Below are 26,536 nucleotides of genomic sequence, written 5' to 3'. Positions count from 1 at the left end.
CCTCCGGTCCGCTGTTGGAGACGCTCTGAAGGGAAACATCCGCCGGTTCAACGGGTTCCGGGCGCGAGGAGGGCGGGGCGAAAAACATCGGCACCGCCCCGGCCGGGCAGCTTCTGTGAGGGCAGAACCGCTCCGAGGCCGGGTCTGTGCGATATCCTCCGCTCCAGCCTCACGCCGAGCTCAGGTTGGGCGTTAGGAGCGATTGCTTCTCCCGCAGAGCGGTGAGGCCATGGAGGTGGGGAGCCCCCATCCATGGAGGCGTCCCAGAGCCGTGGGGATGCGGCACTGAAAGACGTGGGCACGGCGGGGGTGGGGATCTGAGAGGTGTTTTCCAGCCTTAATGAAGCCCTCGGAAATGTTGGTCGGATGGCTTAGCGAGGTCTGCAGGTAAAGGAGCTGTGATTCTGCTCACGTGTGCCGTCTCGGATGCTGGATGGATCAATTTATTCAATTCCTCCAGGAGGGAAATGCCGCCATCTCCAGGGGGACAGAGACACGACAGCCAACCACGCTGTAATACTATCAGCCAGCTCTGGTTGTGTATGGAACATCGGAACTGAAACGCAGCGCATCCAGCCAGGTCTTCAGAGCCGGGTACAAACTGAAGGGCACTATGGGATGGACCTGAGTCACAGAATGGCCAGGGTTGGAAGAGACCTCGAGGATCACGAAGCTCCAACCCCCTGCCACACGCAGGGCCACCAACCTCCACATTTCACAGCAGCCCAGGCTGCCCAGGGCCCCATCCAACCTGGCCTTGAACACCTCCAGGGATGGACGGGGCATCACAGCCTCTCTGGGCAGCTGTTCCAGCACCTCACCGCTCTCACAGTACACAACTTCCCCCTGACATCCAACCTCAGTCTTCCCTCCTTCAACTTAAAACCATTTCCCCTTGTCCTGCTGTTATCTACCCTTCCAAAGAGTTGATTCCCCTCTTGTTCATAGGCTCCCTTTAGGTACTGAAAGGCTGCAATTAGATCACCCCCTAATTTTCCCACCACCCTTCTCTTCTCCAGGCTGAACAAGCTCAGCTCCTTCAGCCTGTCTTTGTACAGGAGGTGCTCCAGCCCTCTGATCATCTTTTTGCCCTCCTCTGGACTCTCTCCAACAGCTCTCTGTCTTTCTTGCACTGGGGGCTCCAGACCTGCACACAGTGCTGCAGATGGGGCCTCACAAGGGCAGAGTAGAGAGGGACAATCACCTCCCTGTCCCTGCTGGCCACCCCTCTGCTGATGGAGCCCAGGACTCCATTTGCTTTCTGCTGGCTCATGTTAAGCTTTTCATTCATCAGGATCCCCAGGTCCTTCTCCGCAGGGCTGCTCTCAAGGAGCTCCTTCCAGTCTGCATGGATGCCTGGGATTCCTCCGGCCCAAGTGCAAAACCTTGCACTTTGCTGTGTTGAACCTCATTAGGCTCACCCAGGCCCACTTTTCAAGGCTGTTGAGATCCCTCTGAATGGCATCCCTTCTTTCCAGGAACCTCTGAGCTGGAGGTGGGCATCATCCCGTGTGAAGAAAACACAGCCAGCTTCTTTAGCTTTGAGAGTTAACACAAAAGGCAGCACAAAGATTAACTTCATGCTACACAGCTGTCAGCCTTGCAAATTATTTCAAGGTTTTGCAGTGGAAAATAAACTGGCTGAAATCTAACTTATCAAGCAGTGTTAAAAGTTGAGCTGGAAGCTTCTAAGAGCTGCCGAGAAGGAAGATGCTGTTTTACTAGGATTTGCTGGGAAAACCATCAAGCACTCTTTCAGTTCAAGTTCCAGGTTCACAAACATTTCCCCACCAGGCAGACAAGCACCCAAACCAAACTCATATCCAACTCATTAAAGCTATTTAAACTGTTAAGAAAAAATCTTATGTTTTTATTGTGTAATGTAGCATTGAAACGTCTGAACAAATCGGTATCTGGGCTGTACAGGCTGCTGTTCTTTCAATTCTTTGGGTTATAGAGCATCTTGTCAGTACATAAACAACAACCTTTTGCATTTTAAATTCTTTCCGAGGCATGCTGGTACAACACAAATTTCTCTTGTCAAATGCAGCTAACTAACTTCCAAACATCATGCACAAGGAACTCATCTAGTGACAATGTAAACTCAGCAGAAGGGCAGGTCACAGCTCTTGCTTGCTCACGCTCTGCAGTGCTGCAGGTTTGTGTATGATATTTGGAATGTTCTGTGAGTGTGAATAGTATCAGTAAGAGGAGAGGAGGAAAAAAAAAAAGAACAGGTGCCTCGGGGTCGCCAGCTCAGCCAAAGTTGTGCAATGCTAGCCTGAACATGTCATTGGTGCAAACCCAGGCATCGTTGATGTTCTTTAATAGAAATATCTGGTGGAATCCCATGATAGGATCTTCATCAGCCTGCGGAAAGAAAGGGAAAGCGTTCAAAAAGCTCTGTCTTGAGAAATGCATTCCAACACACAGTAAGAAAACATAAAAAGCTAATGCTAACAGTGACACTGCATGCTGTAAGGTGACTAATACCTCGAGACACTCACACAACCAGGGGTCCCTTTCCAAGTTGCTTGCAAACACAAACCTAAGGCCCAACGACAGGAATCCTGTGATGCTTTAGAGTTTTCTGGAATAATTACAGACATCTCATTCCAGAAACTTCACAACACCAGTGGAAGCATGCCTGCCTCACCATGTGGAACCACAGACTTTCTTTGGGCCTTGCCCAAGGAACCAAGTGTAAGAAGACACGTTTTCAAATTAGGTTGTAACTGCTGTAGTTTGGATCGGACCTCAGAAGAGATTTTCTCTAGAAGCCAACAGCAGCAGTGCTGCCTGAATTCTCTGTGTAACAATCTCAGCTTTTGAAACGTTTCCCAGAGCAGGTACAGCTGCCCAGCAACACAATGCTTCCTGCTGCCATTTCCAGGACCAACTCTGAAACGGTAGCTGTAGCTGCAAGGAGGTGTTGAAAAGCACAGAGAATCTTTCCAGTGGTGCCTTACCTTCTGCCTTTGCCAATTCAGCTCTGTGCTTACAGGAATGAGGGACTACAGAAGTAGGAGTATCAATAGTACTGAAATGGACTATAGGGAGTCTAGTTCTCCAATCGAATGCTTACCAGTCTCAGAGACACTATACAGCCTCAGTATGAAGTGGAAATCACTACAGGATTTAGTCTGAACAATCCATAGGATCTAGTAACAAAACAATTCCCTTACACTGACCATGCTGTATTCAAGTTAGCCTTTTTGGAGGATTTTAAGCTTTCAGAATGAGAAGGGGGAAAAAGCATGAAAAGAAAGTATTGGAAAAGCAGGAGCCAGAGGAGCACATGAAACAAACTGTCAAAATGCTGGATGTTTGCTCTCAGTGGTCTAGCTGTCTAGCAAGAAAAGCAAATGAAAAGATTAAAGAAAGAGAACTGGTATCTATAAACATCTTTTTAAAAATGTAAAATGTATGTAGATGAAAAACTGACTGAGGAATAAAGACAACTCTGAGGAGCAGCTTGCTAAGAACAGCAACCACATCACACAGCAGGAAGCCTGCCACAGCACTCATAGCATCAGTGTGGATAGGATAGGAGTGTGGGTCTGAAGCACAGTAAGAAAATTCAAATCTAAAACCAACTGCAGGCATTTCATAGCAACAACTAGCAAAAAAATGTTATGTGATATGCAGTGTCAGGGAATATATCCATGTAGGATGTATTTTCAGGGAACAAAACCAAAAAGGGTGCTAGATTAGCTGCTATGCCTCGGAAAGTGACACCAAAATTGGTTTTCAGGTGATCCTGTGTTGAGCCAGGAGTCACATTTGATCCTTCAGTGTCTCTTCCAGCTCAGAATATGCTACAATTCAGTAACTGCTTGGAAACAGCAGCTCAGAGCTCACCAGCTATCACGACAAAAGTGTCAGCAGTTATTAGGAAAGGAACAGAGACCAAAGCCCATAATTATGCAAACACAAGCACACAGAGCACCCACATACCAAATCCTGCATGCATTTCTTACATTAAAAAAAAGAGAAAAGGTAGAATAAGGGAAGGCCAGAGAAGGGTAAGCTACCAACTTTGCTACTGAAGAAAGTAAACTGAGAATGACCCTAGCTTGCAAAACAAAAAAAAAAAAAAGTGATCAAGTGGGAGATGGGGAAGATAAACTGCTACCAAAAAAATCACAAAGTGAGTGAGGAATCTGGTGCCCTACAGGCAGCAGAAGTATCAGTGAGTCCAAGCTGAAATAATGAAAGAAAAATCAAGACAAGTGCTAATAAAGCCACAGTTCAACAGCAGGATGAACTGAGCAGCTTTCTGTCGTGCTGATATAAGCCTTCTTTCACACTGGGCAGAGGCTCCACAGTAATTAACACAAAGCAAACACAGCAATTGTGCTGAATTAGACTGGCTGTCCACCTTGTTCATTAGCACATATGACAGCAGTCACAGCAATTATTTCAGGGGAATTACCATCATTATGTCTATCTAGAAAGATGCTTGCATGTCCATCCAGAGGAGGCGCCCCGTGTGCTGAAGTCTGGGAGTGTAATCATCTCTGGCTTTTCCCAGGTACCTGACGTGATGCTTAAATCCCAGTAAGGTTTTGCTACTCCTTGCTACTCATTTTACACTGCACATGCTGGAATCTTTAAGAAAGTGGAGCACTTCAAAGTTTGAAATGCAACCTTGTATTTGATAGCTCCTTATTAATGTAGCCTTTTTTCACCAAGCCAGAATCCAGTTCAGGTTCATTCCAGCTCCCCACTAATGGCTTCATTTAAACCACCAGGCAGAATCTTACCAGCTTGACCAAGTATTAATTACAGCTATTAGTAAGCATTTTGCATACTCGTAGTTGCCCTCTGGTCTCCTCTGAAGTCACCAAGGCACCTACCAGAAGATGCTGACATAGTGCTCACCAAATCTGAGCTTACTCATTACTGACATGAGTGTGCCTCTACAAAAACAGATCACTAACAGCCTGGTGTACAGCAGGTTTTCTCCACATGTGGTAAACACAGCTACACCCCAGCTGGCAGCACTTTGGCTTGAGGGGAAGTTCTTCATATTCTTCTACATATTCTATGTAATTCAGGACTGGGCATGTGAAAAAAGATAAAGAGTTCTTCCTTAAACAGCTGCTCTTCTGCATGTTGCTAATTCCCACAATAAGGTCACATACTGTTGTCTTCTTTATTCATTTAATGTCATGTCTTCATAGACTAGGGGAGCAATATTCTCTAAGAACAAGGAAAACCTTCAACTACATCTAGATTAAATGAAATGATTTATAGTCAGTCTGTTCTTAAAATTCTGAATACATGCTGTTAATAGCCAAGACCCACAGCCAAGATACTCGAGATGCTCCACAAGGCACACACTAATCCAAGCCCAATTTATGTGAGATCTGAATCACAGCTCAAGTAACCTCACTGAAACATTTTATCCTTACTTTCCCCTCCAAATTCAGCTGTGTCCAACTCAAAATTTGCATTTCAGATGTGAGCACACACTTTAAATACGTGGGGTTTGTTTTTCCTATAGCTTCAACACTTTCATGACATCCTTGAATATGTCAGAGAATCAGACTGGAAGGACCCTCTGATTTCCAGTGCAGCCTCAGACTTGCAGCAGGGCTACCAGCAGCACTGCACCAAACCCAGCTTCGTCCAGCAGTGCCCTCCATGCATGAGCATTTCACAGTGTGTCCAGGCAACATTTCTCAGGGTTCTAATCCTTCTGGTATGTTGTCCCTTGCGTCAAGTCTGAACCTCCCAAGCTGTGGTTTGCAATCACTGTCCTTTGTTACGTTGCCTGGCACGACCAAGAGTTTGCTTCAGGTCAGTGGAGATACTGAACTTCCAGTCATTAGCAGAAGTACCACACTGCCTTACATCTACATGGCAGGTACACAGCCCTCAGTCACCTCCTCTCCAGGCTCAAACTCTCTGTTGATCTTGGCAGCTTTTCGAGCTCTTCCAGTAGTTCCTACATCCCTGCTGATCTTGAGGCTTGCAAACTGTAGGAAATCCTGAGTCACATCACAGTGTTAGATGCTACACTACCTTGTCATTCAAGTGCAGCTGCCAAAGAATATTTTTACTAGTCAAAAAAAAAAAAAACTCATCTGGAAAGAAAGAATTTTAGTCTCCTTCCATCAGCACCCCACAGAAAGTATTAACTGAAGTGCATACTTGCAGCTACCTTTGTTTCAAAGGAGAGGCTAGGAACCAGAGAACAGATTTTTTTTAGATGTTAGGCCTCATTTAACAGGCTTTAAGCAATGCTTTGACGTAGCCAACATGCACTGCAAAACCATCCAGTGATTTGGGTTACTAATTTCCCTTCCCTTTCGAGAAAAAGGGGCACTGCATAACAGTTAGTTGTTCACATTAATTCATAACACTTCAAAATTCACACTCAGAGCTGCAGATTTTCCACACTGCTCTGAGAATGTGCAAGCCACAGCCATGCTTCTCAGTCACCACGAGCTCAGCTGACAGAGAGCCAGAAGAAGGCACTCCTTACTCAACCAGGACAGTGAGGACTGCAGGGAGCAGAGGTAAGGCAGAGGTTACACGTTGTGGAGGGCTAGCCTGAAGACTTCATTGGTGCACACCCAGGCACCTTGAATATTTTTCAACAAAAACGTTTGTTGGAAGCCTAGAACCTGGTCATCATCTGCCTAAGCACGACAGGAGAAATATATTACTAGGTGAAGCACACTGGAAATACTGGGTAACATGCTGGAGGAACACAGAACTAGCATCACAACAAAAGAAACTTACTCCTGAAGGCTTAAACTGATGCTCAATCTTAATAGTTAAAGCAAGCAAGCACGCATAATGAACAGCAATAAAAAGCTATGAGAGCAGAACTGAAATAGGTGGAGGCACATTTATTACCCATCCACAGGTTTGAAAACATTACTGCCCATCTCAGCATCAACTAGAGAGAATCTTGCATGCTCACTTGATAATAAGCTTTCTGATAAAAGCTCTGTGTTTTTTCTGCCAGTCTGACCCTCACTACAGGCATCATTCACCCCACTCAGATGCACTCTGTCACACTCTAATGTCTTCTCCTAGAAGCTGTTGTGTCCACTCCCCTTCAGTTCACACTGCTCCAGAAGATATTCTATGTTTACAGGTCATACTGATATCAGCACAGAGGCAGACTCAAGCCTGACTTTGACACAGTGCAGTTGTGGTTACAACTGACCACAGTTAAACTCCACTCCAAAGTGAAAGGCCAAGAGATTTAAAGCATAATAATGCACGTTTTCTCAAGGCATAATGCTGTGGTAAAGGAAGAAGAGTTTGACAAGTGGACTTTGGCCTGATTAATTCTTCAGAACCATTCTTGCTAAGAGAGCCAAGGCTTTATAACAATTTGGTAGCAGTTCACTCCACAATGTGTGAAGGAAGAACAAGGTTTTACTTTTCATTCATTTCGAAGTTTTTCCCCCTAAAACCAAACAAGATGGAAATACAATGGCTTAAGCTGACGTGCTCAGCTCCCTTGCAGTGAGTCTTCACTGAACTTCTCAGATTAGCCATTCAATCAGCCGTGGCCTCTGAAAACCCACCGAAGCATCACACCAAGAAGGACCGCTCAGAAAAAGCATGCTGCAGGTCCTTCAGCCCAGTTACTTTCCTGCAAGATCCTTCACTACATAAAACAACACAGGTTTTGCAAATAGAGAATTCAAAAGTATATGCATTGAGCTTTCAAGGATTTGGTTGAGTTGTGTGAACAGGAAAACTGAAGAGATGTTTTTTTTCCCCTTCAAATCCAGGTACTAACCGTCCTTAATGTCTTTTCTCTTGTGCAGAACAGTCACACCATTAAGGTAACTTTTCAGTAAAGGTTAAGTGTGCAGCTCTGTGTTTTTGTCTACAGCATTCCCTGTTCAATACAAACTACAGACAGGTTGAGTTACTCACCAGCTCTAAGTTACTTACCGAGCCCTGCTGCTCAGTCACCTTACAACAGCACTAAGGTGTACTAAAGCGATTGCTAGCATGCATGCACAAGAAAAAGCATTTGCTAAGTATGACAAACAGCTTCATGTATGACAAGAGTGGTTACTATATGCATCACGTGAGAGACTTGCTGAGTTATTTGCCCATCTGTAGTTGAGGATCACAGTGGTCTTGCTGAACACTTCCCTCAGCGAGGAACAGCATCTCTGAGCATTAAACCACACATTTTTGTACCAGCTCTGATCCACTTGGTGATTACACAGAAAGCTTGAAAACATGACTGTGCACAACCAGAGGCAGCTGTGAGTGGCCCAAGACACTGACCTAAAAGGAGCCTTGGTTACATCACTGAGTTTTGTGCACACCCAGGCATCAGGTGAGCTCAGCATGTCTGACCTCACAGCTGCCCTGCAATGCAGGGCTTTCTGGGAGCACGCACGGTTCTTTCTTCAATCAAGTATGGGCAAGCAAGGGGGAGCAATAAGAAAGCTGGAACCCAACTCACAGCTAGGAAGCAAGAGCACCTTTAAGGAAAGCCAAAGCCATCTGTGTTAGGCTTAGAAGTGGATGCCCAAAAAAATGTTTGCTAGGCAAACAGATTTAAGCTTTCAGTCCTAGGTTTGCTTAACAGTACACTCTGTTGAAGTCTGAAGGTTAACAGAAGTACCATTTAAAGTTAATAGGACAAGGAAGCCTAAATAGCTATTTTAAGAGAAACAGGGCCCAAAGCAACTCTAAAGGTTGCATGGCTTTGGAGTCCTGATTTGACAGCTTGGCTGGACCAAACTCCAACAAATCTTGTTCTGATAATTATAACTATGGTGATTTCACACTTTTAAAATAAAACATTGTCCACTGAGTGCAAGTTCTTAAATACAAGGTATTTTTGCAGATTCTAAGACAACCTCTTTCATTAAGTAGTATCATTAACTTGCATCATAACACATCAGGGCTGCAGACATTTCTTCAAAAGAAGATGAGATTGAGCAAGCTCATGCAGCTCAGTACTGCAACTTAAACAGCAGGGTAACCAAACTACAGCTGAAAACTATTCTGGCTTTTCTTCACAAGAAATTCCTTCAGCAAGAAGTGTGTGAACTCTGAGGGAACTTTCCCACTGCTTCTGCCTACCAAGGTTAACACCAGGATTACGGATTTGTACTTTAAGAGAGCAAAAAAGCGTGGTCTTACTGAAGAGTTGTCAAATAATAAAAGATGTATACTACCACAGCTGAAAGTGTTATAGAATATTCTATTAGAGATGCTTTTGTTGTCCAGGAACAGCGTAGCGATGCTTCTGAGTGCAACTAAAATCTTACAGCAGAATAAGCAAAATAATTGATGCTTCTTGAGCCCCTGTGATACCTGTGTGCATAATGTAGTAGAACCTCAGCATCCTGCTGGATGTGAGCCAACGACTGCCAAATTACAGGTGATTTTGCCTACTGCAAGCTATCTGAAGTACTTTCTTGATAAACTTGAACAGCAGAATGACATCCCAGTGCAACCTTACCAGAATTCCTTCCCCATTGGAGAGAGTATTTTGTTTTCAGAACTTGGATGATTTAGTATCCCGCAAAAAACACAAGATATAAGCATTTGTTACTGCTGAATGGAAAGAGTTTACCTTAAGCTGTCCCACTACCATACTGAGTATACAGCTGTCAGGTGTAGGTTGGTGGTCTTGTGCTGTGATGCTGTGTTGTATTTTTTGGAAAGGAAGGCTCTGTAATGAAAAGGGAAAAAAAAACAGTCATTGCATTACTGAACTCACAAAACACAAATCCAACATTATGAAGTATTAGATTTTAGCAGTACTGTACAGAGAGCTTTTCCAACTCAACACTACTCAGCTGGGTGGATCATAACAGTTACTTCATGTCACAGTGCTTTAAAAGTAAGTATGCCACTACAGTCATTAATTAGTATCTTTTTCTTGTCTAATTGCACGGCCTCAAGAGCTTTACTTCATCTGAAAGCTGGAAGTTCACATGAGGAAAGCAGAAAACTCTGCTCTGCAGAATAATAAAAGAGCATATGACCTAACACACAGGGTTTACCATATAAATCCAAACATGCCTTTCCTCAAAGTGGTTATTAATAGGAATAGATTGACCAAGAACTTGCATTCAAGACCTAAATTTCTCATCTCTACCTTTTCTGTTTGATTTTTTTTTTCCCCCTTGATGTTAGCAACTGAATAGAATCAGAACAGCAAATGGCAACATCTTTGCCATGAGGCAGACAGGACAGCAAAAGCACATACATTGAGAAGAAAAAAGGTGGAGTTAGAAGTGGCAACGTACATACAATGAGAAACACCAGCCACTGAGGAGTGATCCCTTTTTTTTCAGTTTGACCACATTCACATGCTAACCACCCATGCCTCCAAGTAGCAAACTTGCAAACAGTTTGGGTTTTTAAGAGTTCTGATGGAGCTCTAGGCAAGAACGTGGCTGATACCTAAACTCAACACAGGAAAGCAGCATGCAGTCACTCAAACAAGTAGGATGCACCAACTTCACTCAATCCTTCTGATTTTTAAGAGGCTTAAGACAGACCCAAATGTGCCCTTCGATAAGTTCTGCATTACCCTCGAGCACAGAGAGCATGAAAGACTTCCTAGGAGGCAGAAGTAAGAAGAGAAGACTGGAGTGCTACTAGCAATAACATGAACTACCAACTTAGCCCTACAAATATAAGGTTTCAGGAAGCATACCAGGAAACTAAATCCTTGGCTAAGAGAGAACACAACTGAGGAAGGACCAGGAGGGAACTTACTTTAAGGGGAACAAAACAAGTGTACAGAGCAGCCCTCCAATTGCAGGGAGACACTATTCAAGAAAAGCCCTGAACAAAGACTCCAGTATTTCCTCTTGGCTGGGTTAATAATGTCAAACTACCATGAACTGGAAAAATGAGTCTGCTGCTTTGCAGAACGTTTTCCAAGGTCACCATCCTGAACTTGAATGTGTAATGTGCATGCCCAGCCTGCACAAGCATAGGCTGGGACATCACACACCCATCCTTGGACAAATGAGAGTATTACAAAACGCAGTCTGGCCTCAGCACAACAGCTACATGTTAAGCAGGTGCTGCAACAGTCCTGTCGGGCACAGTGGTGCCTGTTCAAAGACAGCTGACTGACCCTGTCAGAGAAAAAGGGCCCTAATGGTTGGGCAGCCAAACAAGCTATTCTTCCTTGAATACAGTGACTGGACTGAGTAAGGTCAGCCAAAATCACCAATATTTAAGATTAAGGGAAACTACCTCAAGAGATGGTTGCATGCAGATACCCACCTATACCAGAGAGAAGCATTTCTTTACATGCAGTGTGCAGTTAAAGTGGCTGATGAATGAAAAGCCACAAGCAAAGTTTTTAGAGTCCTCTGAGAAAGACTCTGGACCTTTCATTATTAGAACTGCAGAATTCTCCTTCTAAGTCATGAGAAATTCTGCAAGAACATAGCTTTTTTGGGGTACTTTAAACTCAGCTCTGGTTGCAGACTAAGCAGGAAGTAGGAGAAGCTACCTGCTACACAGCATCCACCCTTGATTTCCTCTGATGGACCTCTATTTCCTACCACAATTGCAAGCACTACTCCTACTTTATGAGATGTCCAACCTGAGAAGCCTACTACATGCAATAAGCTAAATGCAAGGCCTTACTGGCAGAGATTTTGGATAGGCTTGGTTAATGCAGGAAAACCAAACTGTAGCAGGATTCTTCAAGAGACATGAAGAGATCTCACCAAACACTAAAGCTGGTCTGCAAATGCTCCATCATTAGAGCTACCTGCTCCAGCTTCTTCCCTGCTCCAAGAAGCTCCTGGAACTACAGGATTACCCAAATGCTCAAAGCAAACAGGCACTCTGAGATGATTCTTTCACCCAGTACCAGTTAAGACAGAAGGCATGTGTGTCAGCTCCCACTCTTTAACAAGGGTGCAAGTGCTTGCAAAGCAGTGTCTTTGTGACCTTGCCCAATTGTATCAGCATCATCTGACAGAGCAGGCTGAGAGGTGCTGTAGCTTTGCTATAATACAGCAGAGATCTTGCTGTTAAGAGAAAAACCTGCCTCTTTGTGCTAGGGCCCAAAGAACACAGGATCACAGAATTGCAAAAGAACTCCAGTGTCAAACCTTCAGCAACGTGCCCAACAATGCTCAGACACTCCAAAAGCACAAAGAGAGCAAGTGAACAAATTAGGTTAAAGGAGCAAACAAAACCCACATAGCTCAGTGCTGACAGCTACAGAGCAAGAGTCAGGGCAAGATGCTGCAGTCCCATAACAAGCCATGGTAGGGGAGGGCACAGAATTATCTTATTGCATTTCTTCCTTCCTTTAAGCAGATGGATGTAATCCAAATACTTCCTTGGGGAAAAGAAATATGCCTCCATTCACCAAGCAAGACTTTGCAGCCAGCACGTGAACGCACAGAGTCCAACTCCCACCACAAAAAGGTAAGATGAAAAGATGATACAACACTCAGATGGGAAAGAGGCTGATCTGCACTGGACCAGATCCAATGCAGCAGCCTGAAATGCTAGGGCCAGGCAAATTTTAGCTGGTTGGGTGTCTAATTGGCTGCCTAAGGAACAATGAGTAAACAAGCAACTCTAGAGCATGATTATCTCCTCACTCCTCATCTAGAAGTGAGTTGCAAGCTGTACTATTTCTGAGGTGCATGGCCTTCTCAATAGCAACACAGGCACCTAAAACTCAAAGCTAAGAGTAAATCTCAGCCTTTACATCTCAGTTAAAGACACCTTGGATGAAAGCACTGATCCCAAAATACGGGAGGAAGAGCTGTGTAACAACACACGTGGAGAAAGAACAAAGATTTTCTTCTCAAAGTGCAAGATAGAAAGCCTGAAACTGTCACATTGTTTGACATACCATGCCCTGAGCAGAACATCAGAGCTATAAAGCACATGTTCCACATATCTTGCAAGAGAAAAAGTTTCTGATCCCACAGCTTATAAGCACACTCATTTTTATAGAAAAGGCATATCTCAAAAAGATGAAACTTCTCCAAGTTTAACTAGAAACATGGATGGAGAGTTTCAGTCTGCTAAGTTACAAAATACTTTCCTCTGACTTGATGCAAGAAGAAACACTGACTTCACAGCACTGAAACATAACTGTAACTACCCATACCAGAAAAGCCAAGGTATGCTGCACTGAGGGAAACCCAGGTTCTTCACTCTAGAACCTAAATCACACTTTTAAGAGGCAGCTCATTAGCAGTCTGCAGCACTGTTTCCCCAAAACATTCAGGAAGGATTAAAGACTTACAGAGAGTTTTTCAACGATAGCTGCTTTGCCCTGGAACTGCTGTCCTTCCCACGTAAGGCATGATGCATCAATCTGAGGGAAAAGGAAAAACAAAGATCATCAGCCTGCTTAAGTAATGCTTCACAAATCTCATTAAGAGGTTTTGCTTACTTGGTATGCATTCTTAGAATCCAGCTATTTATAAACTACCTCAAAGGGAGATGGGAAGAAGCCACAAAGAGCAACTGAAATAGTTTACAACTGTCAGGTGAAAATCGAGTAGATTAAGTTTCACTACCATGATTCTACCAGCAAAAAAAGTTCCTGGCTCTGGATTTAAGTTAGCTTTCATGAGAAAGTCTAAAAGCATGGACACAAGTCAAGCACACACAGAGAATAAATGAAACCTGATAAAAATGTCTTGTACCGTCACACTTTATTCAACTAAGGTACCAACCTGCATTTCCTATTCACACCCAGCAAAGTGGGATGTGCCTCTAAAGGCTTTCTAACAGATTGCCAACCCTGTGTGGCACAAAACGATTGAGATGCTTCAGCCTAAAAGCTCCTCCCATGTACGAGAGAGAGAGAGCATGCAGAGCACACTACAGCAGGTGCAACAGCAACAGGCAAAAAGCTTCATATTCATGGAACTCCACCAAACACTACATCAGTGAGCTGCATAACACAGCCTGCTCCTGCATAGGTACCTCCACTGAATGCTGATGAAAGGTAAAAAGGCCCCAAGGGCAGAAAAAAAGCACATGAGTTCATTGTATGGATGGCCATGTTTCCAGAATTAATTACCCTGTACTTATTACCAGTCTTCTGAAGATTTGAAGCATTTTAGCAATGGCATGACAGGAACTGCCAAGTGCCTTCATATTGAGAGCTGTGATTAAACATTGGCTACTTGTTTTTCCCTGCTTTATGGGCTTCTCTGTTCACAGCTCCTTTGTCAAAACAGGGCAACAGCTAGCAAACACAAGAATCCAAAGAGCAAATGGTATCAGTGTTCGTAGAGACTGCTGAGGTGTGGGGGGGGGAAAATCAGACAGTGCTCCTACAACTTAAATCCTCCAGAACTTGGTGAAATTTCACATGACTCATTCAGCAAGGGTCAGAAAAACAGGACATGCTGCTGGAAGACTCGTCAGACCTGAGTGCCTTGCTGAAACAGCCCAGCCACTCAGCAGCATTCCTCACCACCAGTAATCACACAGAGCACTCTGAATCTTCTGGAGGCAAAAACTGTAAGTGCAGCAAGTGCAGCTGCACTGACTGATATTCCAAGTCAGGTTAAAACCCACTATCCCACATGTGATGTAACAGGGCATCTTTACTACTTACATATATTGCTCCTAACTGAGTCCTGTCTGCATCAAAAAGCTGGTAGTAATGTTGTACGAAGCTGGACCCAATCTGCTCCCAGATAGGCTTGTCTCCCATTCTGAATCCTCACCTACAGCTGGTGACTGTAAAACAAAACAAGGAATTATCAGAAAGAGCAATTGCATAAACAAGAATAACACGTGGCTGAAGCACCAGTGGACACAGAATCCCTCAGCTGGCCAAAATTCTTCTTTAGGAAAAGGACAAACACCACCTCAGCATCCCAGACTTCTGTGAAATAAGTCCTGGGCACCAAATGGTTTTATTCTGTATGAGAGCAGTCAGTGATTTCTAGTGCTGTTTCAGTGGAAGGTCAACTCGCAGAAGCAGAAAATAAGAACCAAAGTGAGTAAATGTTACTGCCTCACATTCACAGATTTCAAAAATGTCACCATCTGAAAAAGTTGGCCAGCTGCTGCTATTCTGACTTGATCTCATTCATTGTTAACAACACAAGTGTTACAAATGATTGTCTGCAAGGCTATAGCACTTCTTTACCTATTCAGCTCCTGAACAGGGCATTCTAACCCACACAGGTCCCTCTGTGAAGAGCATCCTATTAGTGGTACACAATCAGAATTTATTCACTTCCACTAGCTAGCTGCGCAGCACAGCCTAGCTTTAGGACCTGCTTTTCTCTAGTATCCCATCACTAAGGCTGAGGTACACTCAGTGTTTATAATTGAACCTGGAGTCATTTCAGGATGTGGTGGTAAAATTAAGATTTCCCCTTTCAACTAAAACAGTCTGTGTTTCCAGCTCTCCACATCTGACCTACACAGGATGTGCTGCTCCTACAGGTTCCACGAAGAAAAGGCCATCTCTCCATCTTGTGCATGATTTCAGACTGATTCTTTCTTTCAATCATGGCAGTTAGAAAGCTAATTAGAAGTCCAGCCCTGCCAGGGATGGATACCTGGCTCTGTAAGCACTGAATGTTCTTTTTTTTTCTTCCTGGAACAGTACATGAAACTCGTCTATCCCATTTCTGAAATACCCTTAATTCATCAGCAACCACGCAGTCAATGAGGTCAGCACTGATCTCAGGATCCCCTCACCGTGATGCAGACAACCTCAGCTTGGACTGAAGGATTGTGTATCGAAAGAAAGCCTTCCTAAAGTCACTTCCTTTCTTTCAAACAGCCTCTGTCCCACACTTCAGAACGTTTACCAGCAGCTCTCCAGCTATACAACAATTCCAGACTGTGCCCGAGCAGCACAAGCAGGATTTGCCAATGAATCTCCCCACACGTAGCAGAGGGCTCCCACACAACACTGTTGGGGAGCTGCCTCAGTCCTGAATTTGCACAAGCATGCCGAGTTTTAGGAATGCACCAAACAAACCCATGGGAACTAACCTGCACATCTGCATAAGCTCACTGTGCAAGGCCTTTGGTTTTCCCTACAAGCAATAACCAACCAAAAACGCAATATGGGATTTTCCTCTTTCACTATGTTTGTCAGGATAGAACTTGCAGACCTCCATCCACCTTCCAGAAGAAACCTCAGGATCTAGAATGAATAGCAAGACTGCCATGGGCACGAGCATACTGCCTTTGTGTCACTATCCTGTCCTTCCCTGTTGAATTCTTAACGTAGCACAGGTTACAGTTTTTGTCTCTCACAATCAAAACAAGCCTCCTTAACACCCTGTGCCCCCTAACACCATCCCTTCTACACTGGCTCACGCTAAGCAAACTCATGTGATTGGTTTGGACTTGCTGAGCCCTGGCTGTGCAGTTGTGTCATTATTTTGCAGGTGGAAGAAACACATTCATGCCCAAAGGATGAGTAACACAACCCAAACCAGCAGAGCCCTCCTTAGCTACAGCATCAGAGGCAGATGGGCCTTGTGTTGCCCTCCCAGCATTTGAGACGTTGGCCATAAGTCTCCCAGTGTGCTGCTGAAGATGAGGTCTACCTCAAACCTCTCTGTCCCATCTCAAAAGTCCTGGGGAAAGCAGCTATCCACTCCAGCTTCAGGAAGCCTTCCTCAGGATTTATCCTCCCATTGTAACCTGTGTGCATGCTGCAGCCCAACTGAGTGACACAGAACACGTCCCTCAAGAACACCTCTGTACTTCTGCTCCCATTTCCTCACCTTTGTACCAAGGCCAGGCACAAGGATTCAACGCTTCCTACAAGCAGAAGATGAACCCTGCAAGGGCAGCACAGCTCACAGGTCTTCCAAAACATGTCCTTACTGGAGAAAAGACAGCCTGGATCACATACAAGTGTGCCAGCCTCCCTCTCAGCTTCTGCAGAAGCTTTCTGATGTCCTCACTGCACTTCTCCCTATACTTCCTGCTGCTGAGGACGCCTGTGCCTCGTTGGGAAAACCAGAAGTACCAGTACTTGGGTTTTTTTAAAGCCTGTTGTTTGCATTCCAGTCCTGAGGGTACCTACAGGTGATAGTCTGGGATGGCAGACTGGTGCTTGCTGTACAGCAAACAGCCCAAGTGAAAAAAATCAACTCCGTTCAGTTTCTGTGGCCCATCATTGCTTCAGCTTCAGTCCATGAACACAGATCAGACATCCTCCCTAAATGTTCAAGTGGGAATCTCATTAAACCGTATCTAACTAGTAAATGGCAGCCACCAGCTTATTATTCTGCATGTAAAAAAGTTGGCTCTCAGTGAAATCTGTTAATCCACATGTGTGTTCCCCCCTAAGAGCTCACAGCACCATCACACAAAGCCAAGCTGCAGCTGTGCGCCAGCCCTGCAGCTCCTTGAGCCCCAGCCACCCTCAGCTCCTCGAGGCACTCAGCCTCACACAAGCACCAGACACCTTCTGTTCAAGCATGAAACCAAGAAAGCCTTTAAGACTGTCAGAAATTAAGGGACTGGAATTTTAAATTTAGAAAGTGGTATCATGGTTTTTAAAATTAGCGTGCAAGCTTGCTACCTCCTCCTTAAAAATGTATTTGTATTCTGTTAGGTAAAATAGTGCTAAATAAATCTGTATAAATCCAACAGTGTTGGTTTTGTTAGAGAAGTGAGAGCTGAACTCAAAAAAAAACCTGCTGGAATTAATGACTCCTGGTTAATTTTGACTTTCTTTTTTTTCCCCTGTGCCACTCATACACGGTTCTGTTTAATACACTCTTCCCCAAAAGACTTGTCTTCCTTTTCTGATGCGTCACCCTTTCCTCCATGGTGTCTCATGTTTCCTGCTGTGAAGTTTAGAGCACAGGTTCTTTCCAGAAGCTCGGCAGCAAGGCTGAGCTATCAGTGTGCCTCAGTGGAGTCTAACACTTGGACTCACAGTACTTGTTACATTGCTTGGAATCTGCTCATATTATAGAGCTCATCCCCAGCTCAGCCAGCAGTCAGTGCTCAAGCAGAAGCCCAATGCAGCCCACAGCTGCCAGCAACTGTCCCTCTACCAAGTACACTGTGACAGCACAGCGCTCTGCCACTGCTCTGCAGGGGATCTCTTGGTGACATCCACCCAGGTTTTCCTTCCCCACCACATGCTGACATCCCCTAATGCAAACTCCTGCCCCCTGTGTGCCCCCCACACTTCCTACACCTCTTAACCAACACAGCAGTGGCCGAATACCTATCACTCTCATCCTGTACTCACCCTCCTGCAGCTCAACACTGCCACATCCCTGACCCCAAAGCCAAGGTCCTGCAGCACAGATGGAATTCATATCTACATCCTGCAAGACTTCCCAGTTCACCATGGCAGCCTTTCCTCAATGCAAACAAAGCCACCCAAACAAAACTCCTGCACGGCCCACCCACTGCAGCATCACTGCCCCGTGCTTCCGTTGCTGCTCAATCTTGCCAAATCAACCAAGGCAGCCCAATAACCCAAAGCCTCCCTCCCCATCCTGTGACGTCCCGTGCCACCAGCCATACAGGTCCACCACAGAGATGACTGCCTGAATAAACCTTGACCCAACTGCTTTGGCACACAGCAGAAGGCACTGATACTGAGTGAAGCTGCATTATCCAGATGGCAAGGGGGAAGGAAAGAAGGTATGAGACAGAGGAGGCAGGAAGAGATGGGACTTCACACGGGCCCTAAACAACCTGCAATGACACTAAGGTTACAATGGCCTCGGGCAAAAGACTTTCTGTCCATAAAACACAGAAACATGGGATCTTTTAACAGCTTGGGTATTCATACCTACATTCATCCCTCCTTCTATGTTGCTCTGACTCAGGCTATGAGAGGTTGGGATGAACACAGGGTCTGGCTGAAAACTCCTCCTATTGCTTCCTTTGACGAATAAGAAACCGTGAGAACAACGTGGAGGTGATTCTGTCAGCACATTGTAATGCCACTCAGATACGTAAGTGAAGGAAAAGCCACTTTTTTATTCTGCCATTCACTGACAGATGAAAACAATTTGCTTTCCCTGAAGCCTGTGAGCAGTGGCAACCTTGGGAGGAGGTGGGCTATCAACACATCTCTGCAGGACAGAGAAAGGCCACAAAGCATTGTTTCAGCCAGCAGCTGTGCTTACTGCATTATCAGACCTGGACACATGTAAGCTGACTGCAATCAGGTAACAAATTTAAGTCTGAGTTCAAGAAGGGCATGCCAGCACTTCTAAAAGAACCCAGCTCTTTTTGATGTCAACACAAAGGTATGAGCAGTAGTGAGTAATGTAGCATTCTTTAGCTATCTGCATTACATATTGGCCTCCCTTTGCAAGGGATGCTCCACCCAAGAAGCTACAAGGAATCACACAACAAACACAAGCAAATAAGCTCAGTACAGGCTTCCTGACCTGCAGAAATGAAGAAAAGAAAAAAGAAAAGCCTAAAAGAATAACCTACCACACTGACAGAAGGGAAAAAATCCCCATCTCATCTGCAGTTTCTGTGTATGACTACACTACTTCCATGAGAAATCTGAGCACAAACAAACCACACCCCCTGAATATTAAAGCTGGCTCTGCACACCACTGCACCAAAGTTAAGCTCTCTTAAGATCACTGAAGCTTAAGAACACACTGAGCTGGTGGGGTGCTCTATGGAAGAAAGAAGAGCCACGTAACAAGAGCACAAAGCTCCCCTCAAACCAGTGCTATGGGCTCAGGGCTACCTGGGGATCCACACAAACACAATCCAGACCATCCGTTGCTGCGCCCTTTGCTACTGATTAATGAGAGAGACAGTGAAGAGCTGCCAGCTGTGTCAGCTCCTGTTGCACACACCTCTAGCACACGTGCATTTCGTTCACTGGCGAGCAGCCTTTAAGTGCCACAAAGAAAAACGTAAAGCAGTAAACAACTTTTCAACCATTCCCCCTTCATTCTCTCCCCCGCTGCTCCTAAAACACCGAGGCAGGAGCTCCTCCTGCACGCGCTTTCTAAGAACACAATGGAACCACAGTCAGAGGATTAGTTACCTTTCAACAGATCGCCCAGTGCCTACACCAAGAATCACTGGATAGCAGATAGCTGCCTTTGTACGCTATCAAGAGAAGAAACAAAGCAAATGATGGTGGCAGCCCTGAATAATTCAGATGGGAAGGAACTTCAGGAGCTCCATCTCCACACAGGGTCAGTCAGGGCATCAGATCAGACCAGGCTGCCCACTTTGCCTTTACCCCCTTTGATGCCAAGAGCCTCTGACAATAGAGATAACACAACCCCCACGTGCAAGTTGTTTCAATGCTGCGCTGTACAGAGGAAAAGCCCCCCTCCCAGGTCTAAGCAGAATCCCTTCCGAGTTTTGGAGGCCTCTCACCTCCCCCAGCCCCCACAGCTCTGTGGAAAGCCATCCTGCAGGTGGTGGAAGCCCTGCTCATGCTCCTCCAGAGAAAGCAAGCTCAGGACAGAGATAGAACGCACCTTAATGTGAGGGTAAGAATGCTAGAAATTATTCTAAACACGCTTTCAGACCTGGAAATAATGAAGTCTGGGTATGTGCACAGCTGGAAAATGGAAAGTGAGAAAGGCGTGACATGGAGCAGACATTTTCCTCCTGAAATATACAGAAAATAATTGACTTCTCACAGTTTTGTTTTTTTTCCCCCTCTCCTCCAACTTCATTAAAACAAATTAATGCAGGAATTATGCCAACCTGAAGTGTATTTTGGTGGTTACAGACGTTAGCAAGTAGAGGGACACTAGTAAATAAATGGATGGGGGAGGTAGTTCTCTGCAGAAGCTCTTCCTGTGCTCAGTTTGATGCTCATCCTGTCTGCAATCTGACAACCCACGAGTCACCCTAGATGATTATCAAATAGCTGGGCATATGTTATTTTATACGTAGCAGGGTAAGACAATGTTTTGCTGTTAAGCAACCATGCTACACGTGTGGCTGTTTATTTCATGGCCCCCTCAGTGAAACCCAAAAACAGAACAGAAATGCACAAGGCTGAATCCTTGCTGTGTTCCCCAGGAGAAACTCCAGAATGGCCACCTTCAGAAAAGCAGGGGGCACAGAGCAGAACAACACAGCTGCTCCATGTCTTTCCTCACCTGCTAGGCAGAGCAACACAACGTTCCATGTCCAAGAAATAGCAAACTGTCAGATGTTTCCATCTGTCCATCCCTGTGACTACTGCGACAGCTGTTCCAGGCTAAGAGAAAACCAAAAGCTATTTTTCAAGCTACAGAAGAAAAATATCGCATTAAATTACTCAAAATTTAATCAGGTTTATTCGTGGACTAAAAGACCCGAAGTAATATTCAGTTTTATCCCCACAAGATCATCCACCAATTACTGCCATCTGATCCCTTTGTTCACAGTTCAGCTTGGCCCATCCAGGAACAATTCCAGCTGCATGTTTGTCCAAGTGGCCGTGCAAATAACAGCCCTGAAGCAGGCAGCACAAAGCGCCCCTAAAAACAGTTCTGTGGACTTACTGAGGTGCTAAATGCAAGAGGACTGAGATAAAAGCTGCATTATATTACCCCGCTGTACGTTTAGTCACAGCATTCCCTCATTACTGACTGACACCATTCAAACATGGAAGATTTTCTGCAGCACGCTTTATGATCAACAAGCTTTGCAGGCACGTAAGCACGACTCGTTAAACCTCATCTCTGCACCAACGGTCGCAGATCTTTGTTAAGCTCCAGATTTGCAACATATGCCTGGAAAAAGAAGGAGAAAAACACAACACCCACACTCACAGAACTTTTCCCATGGCACCTACCTACCTCACAATTCCACAACCATGCATTTTCTCTTCTCATTTGCTTCCTGCAAGCACACGGTATCATAGAACCATAGAATGGTCAGGGCTGGAAGGAACCTCAAGGATCATGAAGCTCCAACCCTCCACCACATGCAGAGGGCCACCAACCTCCACATTTCATACCAGCTCAGGCTGCCCAGGGCCCCATCCAATCTGGTCTTGAACACCTGCAGGAATGGATGGGGCATCCACAGCCTCTCTGGGCCACTGTTCCAGCACATCACCACTCTCTCTGTGAAGGGTTCCCCCTGATATCCACTCTAAACCTTCCCTCCTTAAGCTTCAAACCATGGCCCCTTATTCTGTCACTATCCACCCAAGTAAAAAGTTTATTCCCCTTTTTATAATCCTCCTTTTAAAAACTGAAAGGCTGCAATGAGGCCTCCTCACAGTTTCTACTTCCAGAGAACAGGGTATGCAAAGGTGCACTTGTGCACAAATACAGATATGAAAGCCACCTGTGACACCCCAACATTTGGGAGTTTAAAAGCAACCAAAAGAAATCGCCTTAGTTATGAGCTGTTTGTGTAGGCTGCAATCCTTACACAGAATGTACCACAACCACTACTAACGACATGATCTTACTATCAACAGCAGGGACAACAGACACCCCACCAGAGAAAATTGCTGAAAGCTGCTGGAATTTTCAGAACAGAAGGAAAAAAGGATGGTAAAGCAAATATATTTCAAGCTACCTACTGAACAATCTGCAGTCTTTTAGGGAGGCACATGAAACAAACAGAAATTAGGGTGGAAAAGAGCCGAGCAGCCCCAAAGCGGGCCACAACATCACTGTATTTCCACAGAATGGCTTAGGTTGGAAAGGACCTTAGAGATTACCTAGTTTTAATCTCCTGCTGTGGAGAGGGCTGCCCAGAGCCCATCCACGTCCCGGTGCACCTCCACGATGGGGCACCCACAGCTCTGGGCAGCAGCACCGGCCCTCCGAGGGAAGGATTTCCTCCTTACACCTAACCTAAATCTTAAATGAGGTGATGCGTTTCATCGCTGACACCGTAACTTCTGTACTTCTAACCTGCCAGCGCCTCTTCTCTCCCCATCGCTGCTACAGCCTGAAGCCGCTCCCAAAAGGAGACTGGGGCCAGCGTGTGCTGTGGGGAAGGCGAGCAGCCCGAAGCCTTACAGCCAGCACCCACCTATCCTTTGTTCCACAGCCCTAAAGCCTTGGGCAGGAACTTCAACCCGAATCCGTTCAACTCGGATCCCCTGGTTATCTCATTTCAGCACAGCCCGGCGGTCACCGCGGCCCCGCATCTCCCTCGCAAACCTCCTCCCGACACCCAAACGGCGGCGCCGCCCCTCCGGCTGCGGGGCCTCGCCTGGCCCGCCGCTCCTCTCCCCCAACCCCCGGCCGCCGCCCCCCGCCTCAAAGACGGGGAAGGTCAGGGCCGGGCCTGGTCAGGCGCCTACCGGCAACGCCCCGCAGCGCGGAGCCGCCGAGCGGTGCCGTGTGCCGACAGCCGGGCCCCGCCGAGCCGCCCCGCCCCCCACACTCACCCCGCAGCTCCCACTATGGCGGCAGCCCCGTGCGCGGCGCGAACCCCCTCAGCCTTTCTCGCCCGCGTTCCCCGCCCCGCCCCACAAGGCCCGGCCCCGCCCCGATGCGCGCCGGGAAAACGAGTCCGGCTGGAGGCGGTGCCCCGCGTTGAGCTGGGAGTGCGGGACTACAAATCCCGACGTGCCCCGCAGCGCAGCCCGCGGTGGCTCATTTGAATGGGGGTAGGAGAGCGCGCAGCGCTGCGCCCGCGGGCCGTGCCTCGGAGCATTGTGGGATTGCGGCGGAGCGCTGAGGGGCTCATTCCCATCCCCCCCATCGAGGCGTGTCTCGAAGTCCACGGGCTGGGCTCTGTAAGCAGACCGGGCGAAGTAGCGCGGGTTTGGCCCGTGGCTGCCTAAGGCTTGTAGTCCTGACAGGATCTCCCCACAGAGGGATCCTGGGGACGTTCCGTGTGTGAAGAAACGGCTGCTTGTCCCAAAATTCAGCTCAGCACTCCTGAGAGGAGCTGCACAGTGAAATGTGCGGATAAGAAACACAATCCGCTGCTCAGATACCCTCTAGGGAAATCAATTTGGGTAGAAGTTCAGGCATGGTAGAAAAACAGCTTCAAATAAATGCTTCCACACATAAACGTTGTAAGAAGTTGGACCTCAGCATAGCTCAGGCTGAGCACACAAAGCAGCGGCTGGGCGGGCTGGCAGAGGGCTGAAGGCTTTGCTCTGGGGGGCATTGAATAGGCTGGGGGAGATGTGGCCATGATATGAGGCCTTCCAGTGGCTGTGGGGGTGACGAGGGCTGAAGGAACACCAGGAAAGCAGACCGAAAAAGGCTGAATTGAGCCCCTTCCCCAGCCCCCCTCGACACAGCACTGAGGGCCAGTGCCTTCCAAAAGGTTTCTCACTGCCAGCACCCACCTTCCCTTGAGTTCTTTGGGGCCTCAAGGATTTGTGCCATGGAAAAAAGATTGTTTTTTCAAATCACAGAGCGTGTTGACACTTTCGTACAGGTAAACGTTTTGCACGCAGCAATCCTGACTCATCAGTTGTGTCATTTTTTATTCAAAGGGCTGTGAAGGAAAGCTGAGGGAGCTGGGCTTGTTCAGCTTGGAGAAAGCTCTGGGAAGATCTCACAGTTGCAAACACAAGGCCAGAGTCTAGAACTTGCAGGCCGTGTAACATGGCACTCATTTTCTGTCTACTGTTCCTGTCGTAGCCAGGATAGCACAAGAAATACCTTTTGGGATGCGGATGCACAGCTGTAGTGACCCCTTTTTGCTCTCTGTAGCAAAGGTTCTAACATGAGGGGGAGACACGGAAAGAATTTGAGGGAGAATTGCTATGAGAAAAGTAGAAAAAGATGAAGGCAGAATGGAGCGTATTGAGGAGGTAACTGGGCTTTAGGGATGTTTTGCTTGTGTGAGAGCTGTTCCTAAATTGTTTTTTCATCAGAATGAATGTACTGAAGGCTGTGCTTTAGCCCAAGGAAAAGAGCAAAGTGATGAAGATCCACCAACAGGTGGTAAAGTTGTCATCCAGAAAACACAGCTTGTATTTCACCTGAATAATCAGACTGGCTGTGGCCATTGCTCTGTCACTGCCAGTTTGCTTTCTGAACTGCAATATTTCTGTTGGGAAGTCACTGCTGCTTTCTGTATCTGGGAGCAATGCTGGGCGCCTGACTGGCTGGCTGGGTGAGAAGAGCGAAAGGAGCTGCCTGCACAGGACTGAGGCGCCCCAGGAACCTCAAATCTGCTGTGAGAGAAAAGGATGGCAAGAAGGAAAAGAAGTGTAAGGAGCAGAAGGCAGGCATTGTTCATGATGGCTCATTTTAACCCTGATCTAGCCCAGAATTTCATCTGCCCTGGTCTCTGTGCAAAGAGCAGAGAACTGTGAGGTTGTATCAGTAACATTCACCATCCAGGCTGTAAGCCCATGCTTTCTAGAACACCAGTTCCCAGGGGAGCCTCCAGCCTCTGCACAGTGACAGTTAATGGCACAGTAACTTCTGCTCTGTTCTGTCCTTGTCACATCGGAGCTCGGGTCACAAGGAAGAGGTAAGAACGGGGCAGGACTGTGAGTGTGGGCAGAAAAAACTGCAGATAAATAGTTTGAGCAGAGCTCTGGAGAATATTCTTTGTGAATGAACACACCAAGATGCTTTGTCAGGAGCCACGAAAAGAACCATACGTCCTCCAATCGTTTAATGGGAGCAATAATGATCTCTAACACAAGTGAATTGAGCAAGCCTTGTGCGAAGATGGAAGATGTTCAGGGTTTTATTTACATGAAAGAGGGCTTTGCACTGGAAAGAATTTTCCTTGTATTTTTCTCCTGTTTGAATTCTGAAGAATTCTGAGAGGGTGCACGTGAGCTCAGAATGCAGGATGCAGAAAGGTGGGAAGTTAAAATGGAAGAAAAAGCATTTGCATTGAGCATAACACAGCTCATGTCTGAGGTACCTTCCTAATTGGCCTCTTAATTCATTGCCAGTAGGGTTGCTCACTTAATTTAGCAACAAATGGGGGAAATTGTGCACGAGGAAAAAATTTCACTGCTTCATTTAATGTTTGTAGTTCACCTCATTAAATGTCTGATGCACCAGCTGTAATTTTTTGTCTTTTACAATTATTAATAATAATTGCAATAGTTGCAAGCAATCTCAGATGATGAACTTTGGGAATTGCACAAAAAAGCAGCACGCTGGCTTTTCCCTGCGCACTGTAGTGGGCACACTCACTCCCTGCACACTCACAGGAGGCCAGGGCTCCTCCTTCCTCAGCCACGTGTGGTGTGTGAGCCTCACGCTGTCCCTTCAGTGTAAGCATTGTGTGGGAAGTCCGGCTCTTGCTGCTCAAATTGCTCCTATTTAGAGCCTGTTTACTGTCCCAGTAGCTGTCTGCTCATCAGACAGCTCCAGCTCCCTGAGTAGGCAGGCACGTAATTACACAGAACAGACCTCAAACTCCTCTTCCTTACCCTACATTAGTTGAAGGACGTTCAGGCTGTGGAATAAAAAGTCATTCCCAAAGAGAAGCAAGTTACAGCCACCGACCTTTCAGCAATCCAGTCAGTCTAACTGCAGACGTCCCATTTTCATCTGCAGTAAATGTTTAGCAAGTGAAACCTATAATGATAAAACTACTCTCACTGCGAGAGGGAAGCAGTGAGTCAGCATTAAAAATGAAACTTCGGGTCCCCAGATAAGAATGCTATAGAACTACACGGCCA

The 26,536-nt window shown here is 46.1% G+C and overlaps 1 protein-coding gene across 3 annotated transcripts; it reads right to left on the bottom strand.

Moving 5' to 3' along the window:
- Positions 1 to 1,849: 1,849 nt before the first annotated feature.
- On the bottom strand, positions 1,850 to 23,407 carry NUTF2 (nuclear transport factor 2). 3 transcript variants are annotated; one of them, XM_052686184.1, is made up of 5 exons: positions 23,309 to 23,407; positions 14,579 to 14,703; positions 13,250 to 13,321; positions 9,578 to 9,676; positions 1,850 to 2,370 (listed from the first exon to the last, which is right to left on the bottom strand). In XM_052686184.1, the coding sequence occupies exons 2-5, from the start codon at positions 14,675 to 14,677 to the stop codon at positions 2,257 to 2,259; spliced, it is 384 nt and encodes a 127-aa protein (XP_052542144.1). In that variant the 5' UTR covers positions 14,678 to 14,703; positions 23,309 to 23,407; the 3' UTR covers positions 1,850 to 2,256. The 3 variants fall into 3 exon arrangements, with proteins under 3 accessions (XP_052542144.1, XP_052542146.1, XP_052542145.1); XM_052686186.1 differs by lacking the exon at positions 23,309 to 23,407 and adding an exon at positions 23,222 to 23,291; XM_052686185.1 differs by lacking the exon at positions 23,309 to 23,407 and adding an exon at positions 21,069 to 21,174.
- Between the last annotated feature and the right edge of the window lie 3,129 nt (positions 23,408 to 26,536).

Source organism: Tympanuchus pallidicinctus, unplaced genomic scaffold, assembly GCF_026119805.1.
Source record: "Tympanuchus pallidicinctus isolate F22 unplaced genomic scaffold, pur_lepc_1.0 scaffold22, whole genome shotgun sequence".
NCBI lineage: Eukaryota > Metazoa > Chordata > Aves > Galliformes > Phasianidae > Tympanuchus > Tympanuchus pallidicinctus.
The sequence above is the reverse complement of the archived record's forward strand: the minus strand, read 5'-3'. Positions and strand labels throughout refer to the sequence as shown.

What these genes read in the sequence shown, in the direction of transcription:
- NUTF2 (XM_052686184.1), bottom strand. Translation starts at nt 14,677, where the DNA reads ATGGGAGACAAGCCTATCTGGGAGCAGATTGGGTCCAGCTTCGTACAA. An exon ending in CTCAGTTAGGAGCAATATAT is followed by an intron (nt 13,322 to 14,578) that starts GTAAGTAGTAAA and finishes CTTTTCCCTCAG; the next exon opens with ATTGATGCATCATGCCTTAC. An exon ending in CTATCGTTGAAAAACTCTCT is followed by an intron (nt 9,677 to 13,249) that starts GTAAGTCTTTAA and finishes TTTTCATTACAG; the next exon opens with AGCCTTCCTTTCCAAAAAAT.